At 31.8% G+C, this 22,488-nt stretch overlaps 3 protein-coding genes across 5 annotated transcripts; 1 reads left to right on the plus strand and 2 right to left on the minus strand.

Moving 5' to 3' along the window:
• Positions 1-1,644: 1,644 nt before the first annotated feature.
• On the minus strand, positions 1,645-2,611 carry LOC130812027 (EPIDERMAL PATTERNING FACTOR-like protein 8). Its single transcript, XM_057677945.1, has 2 exons — positions 2,417-2,611; positions 1,645-2,115 (listed from the first exon to the last, which is right to left on the minus strand). The coding sequence occupies exons 1-2, from the start codon at positions 2,577-2,579 to the stop codon at positions 1,874-1,876; spliced, it is 405 nt and encodes a 134-aa protein (XP_057533928.1). The 5' UTR covers positions 2,580-2,611; the 3' UTR covers positions 1,645-1,873.
• Positions 2,612-4,430: 1,819 nt separating this feature from the next.
• LOC130812043 (uncharacterized) lies at positions 4,431-11,645 on the minus strand. Of its 3 annotated transcripts, none has more exons than XM_057677947.1 (6): positions 10,982-11,645; positions 10,167-10,422; positions 8,363-8,893; positions 6,367-7,620; positions 6,215-6,285; positions 4,431-5,259 (listed from the first exon to the last, which is right to left on the minus strand). In XM_057677947.1, exons 2-6 carry the CDS (start codon positions 10,266-10,268, stop codon positions 4,977-4,979), a joined length of 2,241 nt encoding a protein of 746 aa, XP_057533930.1. In that variant the 5' UTR covers positions 10,269-10,422; positions 10,982-11,645; the 3' UTR covers positions 4,431-4,976. The 3 variants fall into 3 exon arrangements, with proteins under 3 accessions (XP_057533930.1, XP_057533932.1, XP_057533931.1); XM_057677949.1 differs by having other exon boundaries at positions 4,431-5,320; XM_057677948.1 differs by having other exon boundaries at positions 4,454-5,259; positions 8,363-8,831; positions 10,982-11,635.
• A 4,113-nt stretch (positions 11,646-15,758) lies between these two features.
• LOC130812079 (uncharacterized) lies at positions 15,759-22,128 on the plus strand. Its single transcript, XM_057677950.1, has 2 exons — positions 15,759-16,109; positions 20,466-22,128. The coding sequence occupies exons 1-2, from the start codon at positions 15,848-15,850 to the stop codon at positions 20,609-20,611; spliced, it is 408 nt and encodes a 135-aa protein (XP_057533933.1). The 5' UTR covers positions 15,759-15,847; the 3' UTR covers positions 20,612-22,128.
• Positions 22,129-22,488: the final 360 nt, after the last annotated feature.

A 22,488-nucleotide genomic window follows, 5' to 3' on the forward strand; every position in this document is an offset into this window, starting at 1 on the left:
AGTATTTTCAATGCTGCAAGGAAATTAGAATGGAGGAAGTAATTATTTTGCATCATTTATGTGAAAAAATTCGAGGTAGCTGACTGCCTAGGGCCTCTGGAAATAATTGGCCTCAAATATTAAACAGTGCTATACAAACTTGATTCTGAGCAATATTTTTTAATTGATTTGTTTGTTAACTTTTTTATATTTAAAGTAATACTTTATAATGTTTAGGGCCACAATTTTAAAAATTCGTCGGAAAAAACAAATAGTACATTCAAAATCTTTACTCTGTCCCTATTTTTTATATAATTCCAAATAATGTAAGATAAGTAGGACATAACATGACACATGAATATATCATGTATGGATGCATTATTGCTTCGGCTACTATGGAAAAGGTTTTTGTATTTATGTGGTCTTGAAATTCATCAGAGATATTATCAAATCAGGATATTCTAGAGAAAAATCATGGATTAGTCGCCTTGTGATAAGGGTTCCATTTTTACTGCAAAAGATTAATTTTCTTCTTGATTGTAATAGTTTTCTGGAATACCTCTAAATTAGAAAAAAAAAATTAATAAATAAATAAGAAAAGACGATATTTTAAAAAAAAACGTTAAAATATCTTTTTCATCTCCATGAATTTGTTACATTATTACGTAGCATGCAAATTAATCGGATGACTTAATTGGGAGAAATACAATTCGATGTGTGGATTGTATTGACAAAGAGAAAAAAATGGATGGTTCAGAACTAAAAAAAGTAATGGGGTATTTCCATATAGCAAATTCATTAGTAAAATAAAAAAAAATAGGTTTACTAGATAAATAACTGTTATTTATCAATCTATAAATAAATCACACCGAGGTGACAAGCATTTATAGCCCTATGACTTTAATGATTTTGCTTTCCTTTTTTTTTTTGATTATTTTATTAATTTTTCCTTTGTCATTTAAGATGATTTACAAATCAACGTGATTAACTAAGGTTTTCTAATAAAAAAATATAGCAAATAAAGAAGGAAGAAGATAGAATATTTCAAATTAAAATCATGCTTAATTCATATGGAGTATAAAACAATATATTCACACTTCTATATAAAAGATTGTGGTGTCAAAATACATATGTTATAAAGTATGAAATAGAACTATATTCTAGGCATGAACAATCATGTTATTTAATTAACTTTTTAATTGGAGCTTTGAAATGAAGTATCAATTATACTCCAATATTCATTAATTTTGCACAATATGAGAGTTTTTCTCATACATAATGTAAAATGAACAAGCTATAGAACTATTTATTATCAAAAATTCGATAATTATTAGTAATTAATTTTTTTTAAATAAATAATAATGATTATCTAATAAGGTTAAATGATTAGGGTTTAAGTCACCACTAACTCCGTTTCCAATCACGTGAAAAGATCTTTCAGGCATGAGACTCTTTTTCTCTCCATCTCTATTTTAAAATTTTGGGATTCCAATAATAAGATAAAAATATTAGATACATACCATAAGAAATTAGGACTACAAATCAGTAAATAACAAGTTCATATAGGTCAATAGGATACATTATATTCATAGAACTAACATTTAACATTGACTCAAGATCACATATTCCTAACAAATTTTTCAAAGATAATATACAATAAAATAAGTATTAAAATTAATAAGTACTAAATCTCACCATTATAGCCAAGGCAAACACAATAGAAAAAATAATGCAAAATATTTATCATAAGTAAACTTTTATAAACTATTGAGTAAGCCGAGGAAAGAAAAGAATTAGGTGAGAATCAAACTCATGATCTTTGCCTGAAATAGTGGTACTTGCTCCAATTAAGACAAGACTGATTCGATTTTCAAGCAACCTTACATATCCTAATTCATGGTTGAAAAAATTTGTTTCCACATTGGCATTTCCATGCTAGAAGATAATAATTATCATGATTATTGGCCCCATAATCATAAGAGGTTTGCTCTTTCATTTGATTTCTAGGAGGAGATATGAGTTTTGTCATGCAAGGATTGCAACTCAAACATTTGTTAACACACTTTGGTGGCCTTGAACCCAATACCATTTTTTTGCTCTTCATCTCTTGGCTTGACATCTTTATCTCTTTTTCATCTAACATTGAACAAAAACATTATAGAATAAAAAATATTATACAAAAATGTATTACTTGTCAAAATGCTCTTTGTCTTTTTGATTTTGCAACACTTATTTTTAATCATCTTGTAAGTAAGTCATTGAATTTAAGTGTTGCAAAATCAGAAAGAACATTAAGGAGTGAGAAGTAAGAGAATATTACTATTAAAAATATAATAAAAAGGAGCACTATCAATTTACACTAAAATAAGAACTTTTTGATACTTCTATAACCTAGTAAATTTATAGGAAGAAAGTGAGTAAATTATTGCATGATTACCTGATTTAGAAGGTAGAATAATGAGGAAAATGATGAGAGTAACAGTAAAAGCTGCTCTAATTCTATGATAATATCTTGTTGATGGATCCATTTGAGAAGACAAAGGGGAATGGTGATATAAAAGAGTATAGTGACTGGCTTTTCTAGCAAAGAAGAATGACATATGTGCACAAAATACTAATAATACTAGTAGAATTTGGTTGGGATTAGAGGAGGATCAGAAAGGAAGAATAAAGACTAAATAGGTTTATGAATGTTGTGGATATAGAAATATACCACTCTGTCCCTTTGAAATTGCTAGTTTGAAAATAACCCACATGTGATCTTACATCGAAAAATTAAAGGGAAGTTGACTAATATATATTTGATGAGCTACTCTTCCTAACACCAATTGATTTTTAGAATGGAACCTCATCGGATTTGTGTGTAACCAACTCTCCTCTTATGCAAGACTTGTTGTTACAAGGCCGATAACAAAAAAAATCAGCAAGTGACAACGGTGATTTTTTCCTTCACAATATATCACTTTTAGCGGTAATCTCAAAGGCGTGGGTCTGGTTGTGTACGAGCCCTATAACAAAAAAAATCAGCTAAATGATGACAGTGATATTTTCCTTCACAATATATCACTTTTAGCAGCAATTTCAAAGGAATGGATCTTATTGTATACGAGTCTGATAAAAAAATCAGCTAAATGATGCCGATAATATTTTCCATCACAATATATTACTTTGTTGAAGTTTTCAGTTTAATTAAAGGTTGTAATGTCTTGTTTCCCATTGTAGGGACAATTGGTTTGAAATGGAGGACCAATTTTCTTAAAGCAATTGTTGATTCTCAATGGATCATACACCACTCACCAAATTTTCAGGTTTTTGACTTATTCTTTGTGTTTTTCGGAAATTGTTGCTTTGAACTTAAGGGTAAAACTTCTTGTATGTCGATTGGGAGTCATGAATTTTGTTCTCAAGTTGCTCTTTTCTATATAGTTTAATTGGTTACATTATGATCTACTTTTGTTGCCTTTTGAGTACATATTTTGACAAAATGTGAATTTTGTTGAATAATAATAATAATAATAATAATAATAATAATAATAATAATAATAATAATAATTAGTATTGTTATACATTACTATCTCCATTTGGTTCCAATGTAAAAGTACTTGTAAAATTGTCTGGTAAAACGATGGTAAAGTTTTTACTTACATATAATTGTGTTTAATAACTTATTAAAAATAAATGTAACTAGTGATCTAAACATCTTTTCTTGTGTTAGGAAAGTCTAGGAAAGTTGTTTATTGTATGTAGATCTTTCGGGTTTCGAATCGGTCAGATTTGACCTTGTGGGTTATAGATTTATTATTTTATTTAGATCAATATAAAATAGCTTGTAACTTTTTCATTAAAACTTTTTTATTAAAATTCATACTTCTTTCGACTTTTAATAGTTGTTACACTTTTGTTTTCATGTTATACAAATACAATGCACTATTTTAATCTTTAATATTTTTAATTTCATATGATAAAAAATTCTAAAAAGTTAATATTCTAAAAATGGACATTAAGACGAATCAAAGTAAGATCCCACTTGACTATGTCTTATATTATACATGGAGAAGTGTATAGCAAATAAAATTAGTTGATAAACAATGGTTACTACAAGAACTGTAACAACTATTAAAATTTATAGAAGGTATTATATTAGGCCAAAAATAACTTTTCAAATTTAATTGTACAATATTAAACTCAAATAGTAAAATTGACAAATAATAATCACCCTGTCCCATGAAAATTGTACCATTGAAAATAGATGGGAAAAATTAAAAAGTGGATAAAGTTACATTTTATAGAAAAATAATAGAAATATGAGATTAAATGAAAAAATAAGTTAAACATGTGAATGAGAAGTAAAATAGTATGAATCATAATCAAAAATTAAAATGGGCGAAATTTTATAGAAGACTAAAATAAAAAGTGAGGCAAATGTACAACTAAAAACTATTGACATATAACTCAAAATTCACTTTTTTTAAAAATTAAAAAAAAAATGGTCGGATCTCAATTGATTGGTGGGGTTGAATCAAAATTTAGAATTCTAGTTGTTTGGAGGTTTACATGATAGTGTTGTTGGTACGATAAGTTTTCTATCTGGCCCATATATATGCATTTACATGGATCTTTCCAAAAGAAACAATTTGTATGTGCAACAAATACAGCCAAGCTTCTTCAGGAGATATCAAATCGGATACCATACGCCATACGGATACTGATACTATAACATACTTCTACTTCTATGAGAGCTCCATTACAACATTAGATGAAGTATGTGTTTTCTAATAAGCAAATCTTAGTACCTACTTCTATACAATTTTACATACTGATATCTGGATGGATGGATAGATGCTTGGCTAATATCACCCATTTGCCACCTTTTTCATCCATTCCCTGGCATACACCGACTACAAACCAAGCTCAACTTACAACGACTATGAGCCAAATTTGCGTAAATATACTTGATTCAAGTGAGTTGATAATTCGACATGTCCAAATGGCCAGCCCTATTTGTGGACTTTCCTTTGCTTCTTTTTGTTTCCACGTCTACTAGAGCTGTTAACCTTCATCTTTGCACCATGCAGCCGCAGAGCAGATTCTTGACGCTTACTCCACTGTCTTCGACCTAAATATAAGTGACGAGAACTGTAGTCTCTCCATTTCTTGCACTCGATAAAATCAGCCAAATCATCAATTGCCTCTTGATCTGCGTTATAACACCTGAGGAACTTCTCCCCGTTGCAAGTTTCTTCATCTGACATCTCTGAACTTGTAGACGTGTTTTGGTTCCTGACATGAGTATCACAGGGCTTGGCTGAAATCAGATCATACAAGGAACTACCCCCATTTTCTGAAGAGAAAGATGACGACGACATGATGGGCAGTGGTAAAATGACAACGAACTACAGTTACTACTTGTTACATTCACAGACCAGAAGAATATTAATTCAAACTAAAAATGCAATTAATTGGGTGAATTATAATGCTAAAATTTACAAAACAAAAAATGCTACCAGCGTACATCTCTTCAAGCTTTAAAAGGTTACTGCCTACTTAGTGTAAAACACTTCAAATCAAAATCACTTAGCCCTTATTTGAATGGAAGGAAATAGAGGGAAAAAAAGGGAAAGGATTTGGAGGGATGGAGATCTCCTTGTTTGGATAGCAAAAAGAAAGAGAGGGATATGGAGGAATTACGTCCCTTTATTTTCTTAACATCCAAATCTGTCCATAAGAGAAAAGATTTGGAAGGAAAATGAAAGATTTTCTTTCTTACCCCTCCCCTTCTTTCCTATACAAATAATGAAATCTTTTCCCTCTCTTCACCTCCCCTTCCTTTCCTTTCCCTCCCATCCCTTTTTTTTCTCGCCTAATCTACTATCCATACATAGTGTTAATGAATGTTTTCTAAAACTAAAATAAAATATATTATACCTATTTACTACATGAGCAGAATTTTAGTTCGGTCACAGAAGTTTTTAGATTATACCCATTAATCTAATAAGTATTCAAGTACTAAACCACAATTCCACAAGGCATAAACTAGTTAATAATAAGCTGCCCAGCAACATTGGCCTCTCTTGCAAGGAAATAAATTACGCTTTTTCATCGGATATCATAATAGTATGGTCAACTAAAAATCTAATTTATTGGAAGAACTTGATCAAAAGATACTTCCCCCCAAGAGAGGCCCGTACCAGGTTTTTTACTTCTCGGGTTAAGCACAAAGTCTGAGAGCATATACCTCAACAAGTTCCGTCTTTCTCTTAAAAAGTTATATGCAAGTCTATGGCTGGATGTGCGACGTGCACAAACCTGCAAGTTTAACAAGAATAACGACATTAGTACATTCCAAAGGAACTTCAAAAAAATTTAAACAGAGAAATTTACATTTACCTTCAAATAAGTATCGAAAGAATCAGTAGGAATACTACAAGCACCAGACCTAAAAAAAGTGTCTGGTGAAACTGCATTTGAGAATGAATCTGTTGCTAAGGCATCTGATGGTCTCGAAAACCCAAGACTCCCCAGCTCCAAAGACATAGCACTTAAGAGAGCCAGCATAATAAATAAACATCCCCTCACCAGGATTTCCAACCCACTGACTATGCAAAGTGATAAAAGCCCAGCAAAATGAATAAACATTAATTCAAACTCTTCACATGTTGAAAGATGTGGTTTCAGGGCATCATCTATGAACTGTTGGACATCAATTGGTAAATGAAGGTTATACTTTCCGAAGCAACTCAGCAAACCCGCTAGAGAATTGTAAGCTGAACGTGCACATTTTCTCTTCAACAATGCTACCACACAACTCAAATCACGGTAAGTAGCTTGCAGTAAAGAGCAGCTCATCACTTTTAAAATTGAAGCAAGATAGCATATATCTTGTACAGTCATCTCCTCAAAACTTCGCATCGGAACTTTATTGTTAGCAACAGAAAAAAGTTTTGCTATCAGTGAGCTAAAAAAGGAAAATACACCGTCTCTGCAAGACTCGTGAACAATATAGATATTCATCTTTATGTAAGAAATTGCATCATTTGCCATGTTGGGTGTTGTCTTATCAAAAAAGCAGCCAATTCGTGCTTTCCATGCACTATCCAAATCAAGAAGCACAAAGTTAACTATATCATAGGAATGAGTGTGGTAATGAGACTCGAAAGATCTTTGAACGATTCTTTCTGGGTCGCAAGAACCAGTCATCAATTTAGACAAGTGCTCATAGTACAAAATGACCGAATCATAAAAAGTAGATAGATATATATTCACAAATCTAACTTTTAGGACCATCTTCTCTGGATCGACATTGATGCCGATGACTTCAGCTGCCAAAGAGATCAGATGTGTACGAATAAGTACGGGAGCAGACATCACGACAGGGTGATTAATCAGTGAAATTGCCACATGCAAGCTTACTTCAGGAGAAGAAAAGGTAGGCTTTTCCGTCCAAATTAGACTATTAGTAAAATTCTGAAGAACATCTTCTCCGTGATTTGACAAAAGAAAATGAGCAGCAATGAGTTCAAGGAAACTGTCAATCTGTATAGAAGAACATGATGATTGATTTTGATTGGTGGAATATACAGAGTCATAAATAGCAATACGTTCCAGGAAAGGTCTGTCTGCAAACAACTCGTCTAAGTAGACCTGAAAAGAGAGCTCCAATTAGTTAATCAAAACTACACATAATTAACAACTAAAATTTAATTTGTGCGACTGTTTAAGCAGGCAGCATAGTCATCCACACAAACTATATTCTCTTTTAGAGAACTTGCGGAAGTCTTAGAAATCACAATAAAAAAACATTTAGAATATTTTAAATCCAAAAAAGTACACCAACTCGACGTTTTTCTCCCCGTTCTTTCTCTTGCTTGGACATCACATGCTTTTTTCTCTTTTTTTTTTCTTTCTTTATCATGGGTTATCCTCTTATCTTTGCTCCTCAATTTCTCAGGGTCATGTTCTTACAAACTCTCTCATTCCCCCTTCTCGGCTCTCACTCCTAAATCCCCATCATACAGTTAAACATCAAAGCTCAAACAATAAAACAGTTAATAAAAAAATCAGATCAAGAAACAGCAAAAATAACAGTCCATAATCCTAAATTATTGAATTTATATAGCCTAATTTATGATAAAAAAAGACAGAAACAAAAGAGCAAAAAGAAAGGATTTAGAATAGGTGTAATCATTAGATTCTCATGTTAAAGAAAACATAAAACAACTTGACATCCCAAGCAGTCATTGACAGGTATCACTCATCAGCTATCATAACCCACAAGAGTTTTTGAATTAGACGTTGATACTTTTTTCACAATTCCCAAATTTCATTTAGCAAGCCACACAGCTAAAGGACCATTCATAAAGTAGGAGAATGTTTACATATTTACCTCCAACATCTGTTGTAAAAGACGCAGACTCAAATCAGACGATTTGGCACAAACTCCTGAAGAGAATGCATTTGTATAGCTACTGCAAGTACTTAAAGGAGAAATTGGATCATTGAACCTAATATATCCTCCATTTATAGCAGATGATATCCCTTGAAAAGATACTTGGTGGAGCAAATCAACCACCGAATGCAATTGCTCTATCTGTACTTGTGCATATGACTGCAATCTCACAGTGAGAATACAACATCTTAAAAGCAAGAGCACTTCTTCCCCTGAATCCTTCCTATCTACATGGTTTACCGTCTGATCAACATCTTGATCCATTAATGACTCATCTAAGCAAGATAGTAATCTATTTTCAAGCTTTTCAAATAATACAGCAGAAAGAGTGACCATCTCTTCAACTTCAAGTTTTAAACCATTTCTAGCAGGACTGATGCCACCACTGCCTTGACAAACTTCATAGCTTAAAGATGAACACAGTACAGAGTAGAGAAGTTTTAGGATAAGCTTCAAACCCTTTGGTCCCTGGAGTATAATGTACAAACAATCAAAAGGTACAAATACAATGTAAATCCAAACATTTCACTATTTGCAAACAAACATTTCCCTAAACACAATATAGTCAATGTACAAAAGCAGTAGAGGTATTAATCAACTTGTGATGCCATATATCAACTCAATGCAGACTTCCAGTAAGTGAAAATAATATGTCAATTGATGCAAGCATTGATAGCGGGACTTCTTCAAATGAATTTTAGAATCAAATACTACATAATATCTTTCAGAGTGTTCTTCGAGATTTTAAGGAAGTATCGTGGTATTAAATGTCACCCACATCACAACATTGAGACCACATTATAGAGGTTTTCTAGTTTCCATTATCCCAGTGACATCACAGGTAGGAAAAACATTTTAAGGTTACACTCGACAAAAAAAAAAATACAGAAGTTTTCCTAAAACCAGGTAGATAGTGAGAGTTTCCTCAAGGGAATCATTTAACATAAGATTCTGATAGAACTACAAAGTGTCAAATTCCTCTCCTACCAAAAAAATACAACACGAGGCTAAGTAGAATACAAACCTTTCAGTCACTCTAATGTCTACAGATAAATCATTAGAAAAATAAAAATCATGTAGACACTAGACAGAGTTTCCTCAAGGGACTGATATAACAAAACATTCGGGCGGACTATCTAACTCCTCTTCAACCAAAAAGACATAACATGTGGCAAGTACGATTTCAACCTTTCCATTATTCCAATGTCCAATTTTCACACATAAAGCATTCAAAAATAATAGAGATGCGAGCATTAAGAGTTGATGGTTCACACACATCAGAATGTTTCAATGATATCGAAAACCTCCAAATTCTGGATAGTGCTCAATAACAGATAGCAATTGAAAATATAAGTTTCAATCATAAATGTTAACCGAATTCAGAAAACAATCACTTGTTACTCAAGTAGGCAATACATGGGGATCAAAATTCACAAGGCAGAGTCTGATGTCACCCGAACTCACCATTTTGCCTTCTAAAATCGTGTCAAATCCTTAACAATCACACATAAAAAACTTTTCATGCAGAATAGCAAAAGACGATAATGAAAATCATTATTATGCAACCAAATTTAATAGAGACGACCATGACAAGTTGAATTTCTTTGGCATTACATTTATTCAATAAAAATAGGCAAAACCTTGAATAATGAAGGCAACTACGAAGATAATCGGTCATTTACAAATAAAATTAGAGAAATTGTGTAGAAAAATAAAAGAAAAATAGTGAAAAAGGACAAACCTGAATATGAGAGTGAGAGAGGAGTGAAGAGAGGTGAAGAAGACGAGGGTTCGTAGTGGGGGTTTCGAAATTAGGTTTCTGGGAACTATGAAGATTATACATTTTGGTGAGATGTTCCTAGAAGTTGTCCTTATTTGAATAGTCCCTTTAACCCTGCTTCACTTTCCTCTCTTCCCTTCCCTCTAACCTCCTTTTGCAACACCTCTAATCTACCACAACATTGCCAGCGACCGAGCCCAATATTACTGATATAAGTCTGTAATTTCCGGCAGCCATTGCATAAAAGAAATGAATGTTATAGGCTAACTTGTAAACAATAAAAGTAGCTAAAAAATAAAAGAAAAAATACAAAAAATCAGAATTCAGCAGGCATAGATTTAGAAAACAATGGCCCAGTTTCCTGTGACAATTTGTATATGAATATCAACGTTTGCAAAGTGAATTTTAAAAAAAATAGAGAATTAACAGGTAATGGCTATTCAACCATGGCCAAATCTCCACGATATGGCAATTTATCCATGATTATATGTGCTATGGTAACTACTTAAATACCAAAAGGGTTCAATCCATCGTATACATGCTTAGTCTTAGGTTCCTATCTTCCCTTACGAACAAAGGGTGATGGAGCTGATTCTTCTCCATTATTTAATTGTTCCAAAAAAAGTAAAGCAAGGATACAATTACTCAATCCATTAAAAAATTGAAGAATAATTATTAATTAACACAATTCCATATTTGTGTAGAACAAATGAAACACAAGGATTTGAAACACAGCAAATTACAAAAAATAGATATAAAAGAGAAAAAAAGATTACCCTTCTCAATTCTTTTTGTGGAGTCCCTTACGATGAGCGTTAATGGGATTCATGAATATGCTTTCCATCTTTGTTTTCACCATTTTTACTGATATTCAAAAAAGCTTGCCCTCCTTCATAAAAACGTAAGCTGGTGAAGAATTTAAAAACTGTAGAGAAAATTTTCGAAACCCTAAATTCAACTTAATTAAGTGGCAATAGAAAAAAAAAACCCTTGATTGGATTTTCTTTAAAAGTTTGCCTAAATTTCCCCAATAAATCCTTCGTTTATTTTGTGGGGAAAACACAGTGATTACTAATGCCCAAGGCAAATGGTGACGAGAAATTTTTTCGAAACCCTAAAATAAATTTGACGAAATTAGCGAAATTGAACCGACAAATCAACACTGAGAACTGAATAAATAGAGGACCAAAATAATTGCGAGAATTCAAAACTAATCATAGAAAAACAAACTCAATATTAGATGTTGTTTAGAAGAAAGGGATGAACTTTAGTAACCAAAAATCAGCAGAAAGGACTTGAGTGAAAAATCGGAGAGGAAATTCGACGACTGTATTAGAGTCAGAGATCAGTGGGGAAGTTATTCAAAGAAAATGCTCCAAAATCCCGCCACACTACTGCCGCCAAAAAGATCGGTTTGTATTTAGGGTTTCCAAAATGTAGGTATTTTTAGAGGGTAAAAAACTAAAAATGCATACTTTATATTATACTATTCTCCGTAATGAAATAGTCGATACATAAGAATTGCCGGTATTATCCATCTTTTAAGCTTATTTTATATATTGCTGCAAATGTGTTAGAAAAATATTGTCAAGTGAAATTTTATTTAAATTGTCTAACCGAATACTTTAATAATATTAAATTTTTATAATTTTTAGTTAAGCATAACTTAAGATATAAATGATCAAAGTTATGCATTGAATTGCGTGAAAAATGAAATGTAGCAAGTATAATGGAACGAAGAAAGTACTTGGTTTCATGAAAAAATAAGTTAATGAGACAAACATAAAAAAAAATTCGTAATTTGATATGATTGTAGCAACTTCTATGAGATAAGGGGAACAATATTATACCAAAACAACATTTCATCATTCAAATTTCCAACCTATTGACTGATTTCCAAAATAACGGAATTTGGGGGAAATGCACGTAATCTAATATTTGTTGTGCCAACAAAAAGTTATTTTTAATTGACGCTTAATCACAAACATCATCTACAACTTTATTAAAGATTAGATTTTTCACTTAATTTGATAAAATATTTTGATATAAATCAAATATTATAAATCTATTGCTCATCAAAAGACCCATATGCTAATGATTAACTCAAATAAACATAATTTTTGCATTACATTTTATGCGTTAAGGGACACATACATGTTTCACATTTGTGCATGGTGTAGGGTGTACCAATTCGGACTTCGGAGCTTAATATACCAGTGTTTATTTGAAGAAAAATATATTTAATTGGATAGAGATTAACCAATTTATTCAAATTTATAATTGAACAAATAGTAAAACGCAAGAGTAAAAGTGATGAATTATACTCAATTAATTAACTAAATAAATTTTAACTATGCTAAGTTGATCTAAACAAAAAAATTATCCAAGCTAGTAAAAACGACGCTCAACACTCATACATTAATAATAATTACACTATATAAAAAAAGTAAGTAAACACAAATAATAGTGTTAAGCTAGAGAAAATTATAAAAGGTTAGATAGAGCGAAATAGGTATGTCATGTGACTTGGTCAGTCTATTATATTTTTGTTTATTTGTTTGATGTGCCATTAAAAAATCGTTATCTTAATGTGAACTACACAAATAATACTTGTTTTTTGGGCATGTCAAGTAATTAAAATAAACAAATTAACCTTTAAATGATAACTACTAAAGGTGTACATTTCGATGGATCATTTTAAAATTTCGTATCAATTTGCATATAAAAATATTATCTAACTCATGTTAAATTTCACTGTAAATCTCTTGTGAGACCACCGCATACATGTGACCAGCCCAACCCAATAATTTTTTTACACACCAACTTCAAGCCCAATACACAAATTTAAAGACTTTAAATATCCGATTCAAAGCTTAAAATTTCTATTTCAATTCTTAACCTTTTTTCTTCAACCGCTTAATTTTATGTTTAACTATTATTCAAATCATTAAAATGTTCACTTTAAGATTTAAAATCCGTACTTCAAGGTTTAATGTCCATACTCCAAATCTCCAAGCTTTGACCTTTCTTTACCGAGAGTTAAAATGACAACTCTAATACTTAAAAAGTTTATATAGACTCTAACGACCCGTTTGGTTAGTGGTACTAAAAGATGGAATGAGAATAATTTATAGTGTAAAGTTTCATCAAAATTTCCATATCATTTCCATGGAAATGAAACTTTGATCACAATTATAACACCCAAAATTTTAGGTAAGCTTTATAATTTAGTTTGTTGTGATATAATATTCCGTAATAAATATAAATTACTTTTAACTAAATACATTATATTTTAAAGTTATAATAGTCTCATATTCCCATTTAGTTTAGGGCTAACTAAATTTATTGTTAGTAGACAATAAATAACTAATTAACTAAATTGATTTATGAATAGAAGTGTAGTATTTACTGCTTAGTACATAAATTGAAAATTCTTATAAATAGACATTTAACTAAAATTATGGTAATAAGTTTAATTATATTATAGATACTTTTCACTTCATATTCCCTCTTAATACTCCTACTCCTAATTAAGCATAATAATATCAAAATTAAACTTCATTATTTAATTAATAAAAAAAGAAAAACAAAACCTTCAAACTTATCACATATTATTTAATATAATGGGGTTGGATGAATTGCTTAGCAAGAAAATCAAAAGAATAAAGAATGCCACGGCATTCTTATGTTTGGAACACAACTTATCACTAATTAGGTTAGTGAAATTAACTAACAAGTATTGATAATATGGAAATAATATGCTTTTTAGTTTGTTGAAATTGAGACCGTAGGCTTATTAGCTCCTACTTTATTTATATATTTATTTATTTATTTTTACATCTAAATTAGTGATGTCAACATTAACTTTTAATTGGATAGTTTGACAATTTGTCTAAGGATATGGATGAACTTGGTTCTTATTTTAGTTCTCGATAAAATTATATTAGATCAAAATTGGATGTTATTATTATATTTATTTTGAGACTTGATAAATTTTCAATTGTATTGTTGCTTTTTGAGATGTTAGAAGTATTGTTGATACAGTTGTACTTTTGAGTAGAATAATACTTTTATTAGTATTTCTTTGCCAAGAGTTGTAATAGGGTTGACTTTTATTGACTAGGTCTAATTTGAAGTTAACTTTATTCCTAAACTCAGACATTAAACTATATAAAATTAGAAGTTATTAGTTGAAAATATTATATTTTAAAAATTAATTTTATTTGAAAATTATATTTGAGTCAAGTATTTTGATGTTGATTTTTAGAGTAAAGGCCTATTTGGCATCTCATATATATTTTCAATGTTGATTTTATAAATAAAGTTTTAATTGATACATTTTGTGCGAGTAAGGAGCCATAAGAGTGTAAGGCCTGTTTTGGCATCTCTAAATGGTTAGAACATGCTACTGATGATATTTAAATATGTCTGGGTTAATTGTTGTCGTCCCGGTACCCAGTGGTGTAAGGCAAAGGAGTCATCCACTGCTAGGGGAGAATTCGCCATTCTTAGACAAGTCTATTTTATAGATTGGGGTTCGCCCGACAAACCTTAGAAGGTGTTAATGTAAGGTCATCTTGTGGGCATCTAACATCGGCGTTCGTTCCTTCTCTACTTGTTAATTATGTTTTGGAATTTGTAAAACTATACTTATTCGATTTACTATGTTATTTAAATTAATTTATGAAATTTATGCTGTTTGAAAGCTGTAATTATTTTAAATTTGTTTTTTCACACGTTTACTGGTTTTAAGTTGGATTTATATATTCATATAACTAATTGATAATTGTTTAAACTTCTTTGTAATTGGAGATGATCTTGTTATGTGTTTTATGATTGGAAAGGACATCTAGTTACTCCCTACTACTTGTGGTTTTATATTTTTATACAGATGGTGAATGACTACATGATAACTACCGTGTGGGCTGGAAGTGTAAGAATGGACTTTAGGACTTTTCCTCTCATATTGACTCTTACATTTAACATGAGATTTTGTTTTCTTTTAAAGGAATTTTGCTCTATTAAAGATGTAGTAAGTTTTAGAACCCTTAAGATTTTATTTTGAAGTTTATAAGGTTCATATTTAAATTTTAATCGTTTAAAAAGTAAGTGACAACCGTCTTAAAGGTTTTTCCGCAAACCTATGCTTATTAGAAAGATGGGTTGTTACAACAATAACGTTTTTTGTTTACAAATTTTCATTACCACTTCTCTCAATGGTAATGCATTGGAATGATTTTTATGAAGAAAATGAGATGGTTGAAGGTTGTCAAGCATGGCCATCAAGGCAGCCAAGAGATTTTTAAATCAAAATTACGCATTATTACTTACCAAACAGGCTGTAATTATTTAAAATTGTCAATTTCGATATGTAAAATATCAATAAAATCTAAAATACTCATCCCGAACTTTTAAATGACAACTGAAAAAATAACTTTAATAAAAGAAAACATTTTTTTACCTCTATATAAATTATTTTGGATGGAGTGAAGTTGAGTTTTGTTGTTAGGCCTTGTCGCTATAAATGTGGCATAAGTGAGTCCAAGTCTTCTCAAGTTTCACTCGTTTTGCAATTTTTCTACAACTAATGAACATGTACCACTAATCTTCCTCTTCCTCTTCTTCTCGAAACTTGGAAAACCATGGCTTCTCTATCTCCAACAATCGCATGCCATAGCAGGAATCCTACACAATACAATCGGGTTTATCCATTTTTGAGAAGCTCTATTCTATCTCTACCTTCTCATTTCGTATTCTTCCATTCTCCAATCCTTCACTCCCCTACTTCCCCAATTCATCTCCATTGTTCATTTCCTGCGTCCCCTTTAAAACCCAACCGTTCGATTCTCCGGTCAAGCCCTGGCCCACCTCCTCCTCCAGGAAAGGACTCTCAACTTTCCACCGGTATGTAACTAGTCAAGTAGTTATAATTTCTATTTATTTATTTATTTTTATTTTCTATAATTGTCCATGGTAAATTGCAATTTGTTGGTTTATTTGATTGTTTTTGATGCTTTATTGGTTTGCTGCGAGGAGTGGTTTTAACATTCCTGTCTCCCCCCAAAAAATTGTTGCATTGTTCTTTTTCATCCATACATAATTACATATTTATGGCCATGATTTGATCTATCAATTTGAGTAACAAATTATGGCGCAAAACGGATTTTAGGGTTAATGTGCATGATTTTGCGGTTGTTGAAGCTTATTTTTAGGTCGTGGTTAACTCTAAAACCTTTACGATGTGGTGTGATGTGGTGATGCAGCCTTTGTTTTTGCACTAGGGTTAGGCCTATATGTCATGTTTGACATTTTGTTTAATTCTTTGGTCTAAATGACGTTACAAATGTAAAAACCCTAAAAACGAAACATAACTCTATCCAATGATAGCCTTGTACTTGAAACCTTTTATTGAAGATGAAGAACTTGACAACAAATTTTGATGATTACCACGAACTAACAAACTAGTGGAGATTCATTAATTATTTTGATGAAATTTATTGGCATGAACTTGAGAGTTAGTCCCTATAATGTTAGGGTTTATAAATTATGATCTTGAACCATTGTATAACAGATACAAAGCAAACATCATTTGAATGACAAATACAAAGAGAAAGAGACACAATTGTTTGAAAGAATACAATCTTGGAAAATAATAGAGGTAGCTAATCTCTCTTAGTTTCAGAAATGTTGGGGAGAATTTCTAAGCATTCAACTTTTGTAAGTAGGTCTTTCTTATTTTGTTCGTTCCTACTTTAGAGCATTAAGCCCTATACGTGCACGACTAATCAAGAAATAAATGCTCAAGAGATGCATAATAAAATTACCTATCAAACAAGCCGACGACTCGTTGTGTACTCTGCCTCACTTATCTCGTTAATTTAAGTCGGATGACTCGCTGGTTCAAGGACGATTCGCGGCCTATTCTAAGCTCTTGCTCAAAGTTTTATTGTTAATTGTTTAAGTCAACCAATCCATTTCAAGGTTTTTAACGCTACCAACACTATGACTCTTTTGCTTGATTTGCAATTAATCATACATTTCTACTATATGTCATACAAGTAGTCGAAACACTATGAAGTTGTAATCTAATACTCTAAATTTCCAACACATTCTTCACTTAACTAATAGAGAATAAGTGAATCTATATTCTAGGATATTTATATAGTACTATAGGGTTGTAATAACGGTTTGATTTTCACCATGTACATGAAATAGTAATTTTCTTTTTCCCTCATAAAGAGTTCTCCAACCTTATTCTTGATTGAAGAAAGGATACTTGTATAGAGCACATTGAACATTGCACATGTGTTTAAGCAACTTGCTATCTTTCTTGTTACTTATATGTTACACAATTCAATATTAACACGAATTTAATCAAATGACGCAACTTAGGCAAGACTGAGCTTAGATTTTCTAATCAATCTATAGAATTACTGCCAATCAATAAATCAATAATTATTAGAAACATGATACAATAAAATAGTGGAATTATCTACGCAAAAACATATAGCAAACTATAGACAATCATATTGGGTATATGATTTCAATTGTGAACTTATTACTTGTTTTAAAGATCTTATGTAGCATTGTAGCTCATATTTGAACGTAAATGAATTTATTATAGTACCTTATTTGGTTAATCCCCCCAATTTTCATAAGTTTATGATTTAAGTTAGAAAAAAAAAGGGAGATTATTGGAAGTGACAGATCAATGCACAAGTATTTGAGTGTTCTTTTCTCATCAAGTTTGAGTGAAAGCCAACCAAAGTTAGAGTGTGATAAGGTGTGCATCTAGTGAATAGTAGCGTGTACACATAAAAAAGTAGTGGCGCAAGCATTATGTAAATTCAATTGTGGCTTTTGAGAACTCTGTAATAAGAGTATTTGTGTCCTAGTTGGTCCTTGAGCCAAGTTGGCGTACACTCATAAGAGTGGTGAAAGAGTGGCGCATAAAGTGCAAGTCTATGCAAATACTAGAGTGTTTGTTTTGTCTTGAAGGGAAAGTCTACAGGGACATATCAAGTAAAAACAACTAACTGTCTAATGATGCAAAGTGCTTTATTTGTGATTAAAAAATCTTCTATTGCCTCCTACATGGCCAAATATATGTCTTCACTTGACGTTGCATATCTTGCACTATATTAATGTATATCTTGAAAATACTCTTAGTCATTGACTCATTACCCTCCAAAAGTACTTATCTTGGTACCTTGTAGATGTCCCGTCATTTGTCTCATCAGTGAAAACTATGTGCAAGTCTTTTATTCTAGCTCTATAGAATTCCATCATTTGTCTCATTAGGTGAATCGCTTCCATTGTAGATGCCCTGTCAAAAAATTAGCTAAACTGAAAAATAAAATGGCCTCGGTATATTCAATTATTCAGTATCACTTGTTATGCATATGTGGATCCTACTTGAATAGAACCTCATTAGCCTTGGTTTGGGATAGGAAAAGTGCTTGGATACTTTTTTATTATAATTTGATTAGGAACCCTTGTTAATGTATTGTTCTACTTAATACGTCACAATGTCTTATTAAGAGATGAATAGAGACAGCACAAAAGAGAAGATTATAGAAGTAGGCAAGTAGCCAGTTGGTGAAACTTGAAAGTCATAGGTAGGCCGATGTACCATGGAAAAAATTTGCGGTTGCGGATGTGTTTGCGGAAACGGTTGAGGTGTCGAGGAAAACGGCTATAAAGGAGAAATAATGCGAATCGCGGCTGATGCGGTGTGATTTTTGGGAAAAAAAATCACATAAGGGGTTTTGAACTTATAGTTGCATTTTTTTTGTTGAACTGCTATTATTATGCAATAATATGCAACTAGCTATAATTGCAATATTTGAGATTCTTTTAGTGTATAATTAATTAACTTATTAGTTATTAGTTAATTATTTTGTTTATCAACTAAAATTATGAGTAACTATAATTTTAGCAATTATAATAATTAAAGTTAATGGGTATTAATAAAATTTTAACAGGAAGGCAAATAACGTTGTAATGGTGAAATATTGTTATAAGGGTAAAATAACGGACGTTACACGTTATATAACAGTCAACGCGGTGTTTTGACCATGAAATTTCGTGCACCGTTATATAACGGGATTTAATGTCTTTTAAACAGGTTATATAACAGGCGTTACGTAACGTAACGGGAGAGTTTTAATTCCATGCGATGTACACTTTTACTTTTCAATATTTGAGACCTTTTCTTAGGTTGGTATATTTCAGAAAATCTAAATGCCTCTGTAGATTCACCAGGGCATCACACTTCCAACTAAAGTACTGGATCTTTTCTGCTGAGGATGTTTTGTGATTGAAAATGACTGTTGAATCAAACTGTGCCCACTTTTGTGTCTGTTGTCTAAAGCATTGACATTCCTGTAACGTTGGCTTTATGTAGATTAGGGTTTATATTGGGTGTTAGCCCTGAATTTGGGGATTGAATTTGTAAGATCATTAATTACAAAGCAAAGAGGGAGGTGAGCTCAATGGTGACTACGAATCATAGCTTTGCATTATTTTTTTGACTCTTTGGAGTTTCTGTTATGGCCATGTGGGAGGTAGTAAGGGATTTCTAGGAGGGAAAATTTCCACCATTGATCGAGTATGGGGCCTAGGAGGGAAAAGAAGTAAGTTTTTTTCTTCTTTCTTGAAAATCTCTGTCGGCATCTTTGAAATCTGATAGTCGGCACCTCAAGTTTGATCTAAATCGGACTCTAAAAGAAAGTTTCTAACGTTTGCTTCATTGATTTTGAAGCTTTTGTATATTATCTCACTGCAATTCAGTGTAACAAAAAATGTTGTGTGCTATGTTTTTTGGATCGGGTACTGATGTCGGATACTTGTACGTGTCCAAGTGTCGGATACGTCTAAATATTCAATTTTACACCTAAAATGAAGTGTCTAAGTGCCATACCAATATTCGAGCATCAAGCATCGGACACAGGTGCATGAAGTAAAATGAAGAGTCCGAGTAACATAGGTTGTGTATTCTGTTGCTGACGTAAATCAAATCTATTTTGATATTCCTGCTTGTCTGAAAGATTTTGGATCTTCCCTGTCTAGGTTAATCATTCAGAATGATAATTCTTAATTTTTCTCATATAAATTAATATATTTGTGTTGGTAAAATATTACTTTCCCTTCCTTCCAGAAACGTTTCCATTTGCTAAAATGCATTAATGAACGAAATATGCACGTTCTTATGGATTTTGAATGATGCATCTATTTTGACACCAAGTATACATGATCCAGATTTTGCAGCAACCTTTTCTAGGCTCTGGGACAAAGTGCAGATATTTTTTGCAGTTCTTTTCTGGATATCACTATTTTTTTGGTCATCTGCTTTTGATGGGAGGAATTCGGGACGAAAAAACAAAAGAGATCGTTTTAGAAAGTAACTCTGTAAGCTATTTTTTATGTACAGTCATATAAGCTTAGAATAGTCTATATAGTACATGTATACTTATGTTGGTTCATTCGTTCATCCTACTCTTCCTGCATTTCTGCTATGTACTTGTGGTTTTGTGCATGAAGATCGGAGAGTAGTAAATAATAAGTTTCTCTTCTCTTCGGGGATGGATTTCCGCAATTATGATAATGTAAGTTTCTTTTCATCGTCCAATGGATTAAAGATAGGCCGTTAAGATATATGACTGTTCATTTTTCAATGAATCATCACCCTGAAAATGATCCTCATCCAATTAGCCCGAATTTTATGTTGAGCTTCGTGTTATTTAAATACACTCTTATACTGTATTTTCTACTACTCTAGCTGGTTGATACCCGAACCGTTTAGTCATATCATAGGTATGTCCTCTATGCTCGAGTTATGGAGAAAGTAGAAACAGAAACACCAGTATAAAATTTTTCCATGTGAGAACATGTATGATCGATAATCATTATTTGTTATCTACTTTAATCTTCTCAGAGCTTATTGTGATTATGTGCTCAATGCCCGGCATTGCTGGTGATTTTTTGAAAGGTAAGATGCTTATAAATGACTTTTCCAGAAGAAATTGCAGTTTGGTGCTATATCTTGTACTTAGACGTGTGCAATGGGCCAGATATGAGTCGGATGTTTTGAAAGAGATTGGGCTCAAAAAGGTCTTGCGAAAAATGGATCAATTTCTATTTAGTCCGGTATGTTTAACGCTCAGCCATTTTAGAATCCGCGTGATAATGATTGAATCCGGGCTTTCAATGGGCTTCCGGCTTGTTGCATAGTCTCTTGCACATAATGTTGATCTTTCCGAACTCTTTACGCATCACGTATGTTAATCTTTCCAAACTCTTTGAGCGTCATGTCGACCAGCCCAACTGCCCCTTGTGAAGAAGGGTGCATTTCTTTCCAATTTCCATGTTTTGAAGACTTCTGAGTTTGCAGCCTTCTACATTGGAGAAGCAAATAATTTTAAATGAACTCTTGTCATGGCTCATGGCTCATGGCAAGACAAACCCCATTGAGATCAAATTGACCAGTTCGGAAGAATTTATTGATGGCATTGAGCTATGCCCATCTTACTTTGAATGCAAGGTTCGACACAGTGCCAAAAGTTTTGCAACAAGTCTTGTATGAGATATATTCAGCTATATATCTAATGTTCACTTTAATATTGTAAGTGATTATTGTAAATTTATAATTGATCACTTTATTTAAAAATTGCAAGTAAGCACTTCAAGCTTATCATCACTTCAAGATAAGTGATTACTTTAAGCTTAAAAGTGATCACTTTAGGACTATAAGAAGTGATTACTTATAAATATAAGTGAACACTTTAAGTTCAATTATTTTAAGAGTATAAGTATACATTGAGTCAGATTAATAGCAATCTCAAGGTTGTCTCATTTTAGAATTTATAAAAATTTTGATTGATGTACTATTTCTGATTTTATGTCATGCACTAAACTTTTTCCATGCGTTATCGCTCTTTCAAATATCTGGAGTTTATTTTTACTTATTTGAACTCATAGTATTTTTAAGAGATGGTCATACTTTTTTTGTAGTTCGTTCATTTTGTTTTGCTATAATTCCTTTATGAAAAATTTCCTTAACTTACTTTTATATTTATTCGAATCTTTAACTTACTTAAAATAAAATTATTCCTCAATATACTTGATAGGGAAAAATATTTTCCCTGAGTAATGTCCACGTAGAATGAGTGGGAGAATTTTTTTTTTTTAAATATAACCGTTACCTCATTTAGCGGTTTGCTTAGGAATTTTAAGATAACCGCTACCTCACTAAGCGGTTTGCATTAATGTAGTTTTTTTTTTA

This window comes from Amaranthus tricolor, chromosome 1 (genome assembly GCF_026212465.1).
Source record: "Amaranthus tricolor cultivar Red isolate AtriRed21 chromosome 1, ASM2621246v1, whole genome shotgun sequence".
Taxonomy (NCBI): domain Eukaryota; kingdom Viridiplantae; phylum Streptophyta; class Magnoliopsida; order Caryophyllales; family Amaranthaceae; genus Amaranthus; species Amaranthus tricolor.